This window comes from Pyxicephalus adspersus, chromosome 8 (assembly GCF_032062135.1).
Source record: "Pyxicephalus adspersus chromosome 8, UCB_Pads_2.0, whole genome shotgun sequence".
NCBI classification, from domain to species: Eukaryota; Metazoa; Chordata; class Amphibia; order Anura; family Pyxicephalidae; genus Pyxicephalus; species Pyxicephalus adspersus.
In genome coordinates this window covers 5,293,522-5,298,936 of record NC_092865.1, presented here as the reverse complement: position 1 = coordinate 5,298,936, position 5,415 = coordinate 5,293,522, and the positions used below count along the sequence as shown (strand labels likewise).

The 5,415-nt window shown below is 42.4% G+C and overlaps 1 protein-coding gene across 1 annotated transcript in view; it reads right to left on the bottom strand.

The window, feature by feature from the left end:
• HOOK1 (hook microtubule tethering protein 1) overlaps positions 1-5,415 on the bottom strand; it is a gene marked incomplete in the record, with an annotated part of 41,686 nt that overhangs the window by 31,269 nt on the left and 5,002 nt on the right. The window contains 1 exon segment of the mRNA XM_072419374.1: positions 581-666. Coding sequence (XP_072275475.1) covers positions 581-666 — 86 coding nt within the window.

Below are 5,415 nucleotides of genomic sequence, written 5' to 3'. Positions count from 1 at the left end.
CCCAGACCCACCCCAGCCTTCTCAGCCCCATGTCAGTTGAGCTGGAGGTTCCAAGTCAGTTCTGTACAGGGGCCCACTGTTGGCTATACCCCTCACTGATTTAAATACTCTCAGAACTGGACTATGGATAGCAAGGAGTGAGAGGACTATGCTAGGAAACTGACAGTGCCTGGAGTCGGTATATTTTCCAAAAAGAGCACAGAAAGGTTTCTAAAACATTAGGAGCCTAGAAAATAATCTATAAAACCGAAAAATAAGCTTTTAAAATACCTTAATATTACCCTGTGCTTTTACTTGCAATTATTTAGTGACAGGGTCTCTTTAAAAACGGTTTTCATGTCTCTATTATACTTGTGACATTTGACAGCCGGCTGCTACATTGCCTGGAGTACATTGTAGTAAATAGAATAAATGTGGCTGTGGGGTGCCCTGCGAATATTGTCAAATGTCTCCTGGCTGAAGGGCCTTAAAGGACTTATAGGGTGAATTTCCCAGTGAATCCTTTATCATTACACCCATATAAATATATAGTTACAAATAATATTGGTGATTACGATTATCAGATGAGTGTGTAACTTACATCTGGTGAAGTACTTGAGCCATGGCCACGCCATTGCTAAGGTCTTCGATCGTCTTACATGGGACGCTGATGTTAAACGTCTGTACCTGTAACAATGGAAAATAAATATATTAGTTTATAATAATTAAAAGAAAGATTTAAATGTAACAAATTTCCAATACACCTAATGCGTCTATATAATGTCCATAAATGAAGCTTTTTATAGGGAAAGGCTTCACTATACAGTCAATACATCAAAATACATCAATCCCTGCAGCAACAGAGCTTACACTCTAATGATACCCCCCCTTCCCGCAATCACACAGTGGTATTGCTGATTTCTTTATACAGCAGGTCTGTATCCATCCCAGTAAGTCAATGCGTCAGAGAGACCACAGGGGTTACCGAGAAGAGAATACATATCACACCGGATGCCCAGAGTATGTTGTCCTAATGCCACGACCCTGGCTTGAGATTTATCATTTGGTTATGTCGGCAAGATTGAAAACAATTATTTCTGGCCATGCACATAAAATAATAAAACATGCTTATTGCAGCAGAATGAGAGAGAAGTGGGGTGAAAGATTCATCTCAGAGTTCAGCTTTACAATTGTATGTAACTCTAGCTTTGTGGATTGGCTGGGAATCTAAAGTCAATTCAACAGCAAATCATTCATAAGCAACTGATTTATTCGCTCAAACGTGATTGTTGGTGAATGTTGGTAAATATTCATCGAAAACATGAATGATCAAGAAAATCTGATTAGATTTTCTTCTCTTTTGGAGAAACCTTTAGCAGGGTGCTGTGGTTTACCCCATCCCCAGCTATAGGAAAGAAAGACTACATATACAGGAGTTGTATTTTGGGACCAATGACCAAGATATTGCTGATTGCTAAATGGAACCGGCGGTTTGGTCAAGTGTAACATTGGATCTGTTCATCTATAATAGTCCTAAAGGCCACAGGCATTGCCACCCTGGAAGAACGGATTGCTTAGGTTAGATGATCGCTTTATCGATGGTCAGATCACTTCTATCCATTGTAGATATCCAAATGCCTTAAGACTGCACCTGGGCAACGCCAACTTGAATGAGATGTTAACAGACCCATAAACCCAAGTGTCACAGTATTCCGGGCTTTCTAAACCTTTTAATGTCCTTTCAGGTTTTGGGGAACCTCTGCTGTAATTTCTATATTTACAGCTCACAGTGGGAAGAATTCCTCTTACATTGCTGGCCATTGGGATGAATTTCACCCTTACAGATACCCAAAAAGATCATTGGTGTCACTTATACTGACCTGAGAGGCACAAATTGCTCATTGCTCAAGGAACCCCCAGCAACCTCTGGAGGAACCTTAGGGAACCTGGTTGAGAAACATGGTTCTTTAGTACTTCCCTTCTATCCTCCTCCACCTCCTACATAAAAGGTTTTGTAGAAGAAGAAGGGGCCAAGAAGTTGCACAAGCACAGAAAGTACTTAGATACTTCTGGAAGCATGAACATTCATCACCAAAAGCACCGTAAGTCTGTAAAGCCAGGCAATGTCCCTCTCCACCCTCCAGAACCAGATATTGGACCTTCTGGGAAGCCATGCAGATCCTGCCAATGCTTTCGCCATCCTTGTAGATCTACAGGATCATTAATGCTCTTGGCCTATAAATCCCAAAACCTAAATTCTGGAATTCTGTAAACTCAGCTATACCCAGATATCTTTTCAGTTACGACATGTGAATTGCTCTTTTTTATGATCTCACCAAAGTAATCATGATTTAAAGCATGACATCTAGTTCTATCACGCTGGCTGGGTTTTATTATGGTTCCAAGGGCAGAAATATTTTATCTCCGATCTTTCTGTACAGAAAGAGAGAAGACCTGCAAACTGCTTGCACAGCAAATGGGCACACATGATGCAAGACAAGTCATTTGAAGGACAACTCCGGTAACTTTTTTACCTAAATATTCAATATTTATATACTGATCAGCTGTACAAGCAGCTGCTTTTTTTTTGTGCAGGTCTCATGTGCTGCCAAAACAGCTCCGAAGGTGTCCAGTGGTATCTGAACCAAGACGGTGCCCATAGTGTATTCTGCTGCCATTTCTTCCATGACATCCCCGCCAGTCACATGACCAAACAGAAAATGTGATCCATCAGACTAGGTTCCGTTTTTCTGTAGCTCCAAAATCCGTTTCCTACACCTCTGTGCCTATTGTGGGTATTTGTGTTGTTGGACAAGGATCAGCATGGACGCTGTGACTGGTATGCAGCTCCATATACAGCAAGTTGTGATGCACTGTGTGTCCTAACACCTTTTTCTCATTGCCATCATTAGATTTTGCAGCAATCTGACCAATGGGATCAGACCAGGTAGGCTAGCCTATACCCTACAAGCATCAATGAACGTTGGGCGCTCATGTCCCAATTCCTTGGACCAGTTTTGCTAGGGACTAAACTCTGCAAAGCACGGGAACCTGTTACTCTGTAGATGCTCTGAACCCAAATGACCGTGAGTTTAGAATGGGACGTCCAACAAGCTTATAAAAATGGGCACATACTTATTTCTTTTCTATAGAGTTGTAAGTAAACGTAACCATAAAGTCTTTTGTCCCCATCCCAAAAAAAAGTGTAGCAAACCCTCAAGGACCGTGAGGCCAACTGCACAGGCATTAAAATCCACCGTAAAAAAGTGCAATGGGCCTTAAAGTGAGAGCTATAAAATACTGCAATTTGGGGACAGGTAGGATACACCTATGTTTTGGGAAACTTGAGTAAAGAAATGTAATGGTATATCTTCCTTAACCTCTAAGCGGGTCTGAGGACAATGGTGAAGTTGTCCATGCTAAAGAAAGGGGGCAGTATTAAGGCAGAGCTGATAGTCTGGCACAGCTTCTATGGGGATAGACCATGTGACCACAAAAGGCAGCCTGGGTCACCGGAACCCAATAAAGGAATTAAAGATGCATTCTGTCTGATGGCCTTCCGCTATACCGCCCACCTGGCCTATAATATAAATCTGGGGTGAACACTCTGCCATCAATGACAGTAAATATTTCAATAATGAATGCAATTCACACTATGGAATCTTCTGAATACAATGAGGTTTTCCTCTTTCAGGCTGTAAACACACCCAGAACCGGTTGTACGAGTCCCCGGCATACACACAGCCCAGTATAATTGGCTTTCATTGTACAACAGATGCAAAGAGTGGCAATTATATCACCTTACAAACACATTGTACAGATCAGCGATATTCACGTGAACAACACACAGATTTGTCATTTAATTCTAGAATGTACAGCTACAGGAACGGCCCGGGGATAGCAGGCACGGGTATGATTTGGGATATTTCTTGCAATAATATGATAATCTTATTTGTCTCCCTATTTTGCTATTGAGTAGTCACCCTGACATATTCACCCCTACTGGTGACACACACTCAGTGCATACATGACCAATCGCTGTCACTTTATATAAATGGTAAATCAATGGCAGTAAAACAATTTCTATAAATGAAGAAAACAGCAGCCTGGGCTGCCTTCCATGGCACTGGTCACGTGACCTCTGCCCATAGAATCTGCACCTGATATGGTTTGGTCCTAGCACCACCCGCTCTCTTTAGCAGGGGTCACACAGCACCATCTGGAACCGCAAATCGTGACTTCTTCCTTTTTTACCATTAATGTGTGGATATCTTCCAGGAAAATATAAGAAAATCCTGTACTTATATCAGCTTCCTGCAGCACACAGACCGGGACAGCCAGCTCTGAACCAATCAGGGTTATGGTGTTTTAACCCGTCTAACACAGAGCAAGCATCTACCAGGAGGGGAGAACACAATGTTTAACCTATCAGTGCCCTTCGATCACATCACTCTCCAATCAGCAGTCAGGGGGCGGGTCACTGACCAAGCTGCACTGCTAAACAGAACCGGAGATCATGGACCGTGCTGTGCTACCTGGCAGGGCTTTCTGGATCACCAGCTAGAGGGAATTACAACATTCACAGGTAAGTCAATATATAATGCAGCAAACCTGATATTCACTGAAATATTCCCTGGTGGTCCCATAGACCTGAAAGAAGGCTTTGTATGAAGATCCTCCACCAAGAAATGTTTGAGTGAATGTGAGATTCATTAATTTAGACCCCTAAATCTTTGTACTTTTCCTGGGTATTCAAGGCAATGGAAGATTGTCACTGCTGCACAAGTCCACATTACAATGACACGTGATATGATTGGATTAACGAGAATGTCACATGTCCAGCAAAATACCTAAATCGGGATTTGTGCATGCTGTTTTTCACCCCATCATCTCTTTACATTCACCCAAAAAAACTAAGATTCAGAAAATACCAACTGAATCAAGGACAGAGAAAATAAAGATTCCAGCGGCACGACTTTTGGATCAGAAGCTGGCGCTGCATTGTGTTTTCATGGAAAATCTAATTATCGCTAATTAATTCTCCTCGGCTGGCAATGAGGACGGGCGCGATGGCTGCAGCAGAGCGGCCTGCATGATGCTTTTGTGGCACTGCTGACTGCACGCCAATAGGGCACACAGGGGGCATTGTTAGTTCATCTGCCGCACAAAAAGGTCCCTGAAGGATAGGGATGCCGGGGAAAGGAACCGCAAAGATGTGTCCGGGGGGAGGATAAGAGCCGGTCCGTGACAGGTCGCAGGAAATGCCACTTCACTGTTCAGTTTCTTCGGACTAATTCCACCGGCCCTGAAAAGTGCTGCAATGCAAGTTACAAAAAAGAAAAAAACCCTACAAATAACGAGTGAAAGACGAGCTGCAGTTCACATAGAACTGTTATCATTTATTATTATTATTAATTATTATTATTATTATTATTA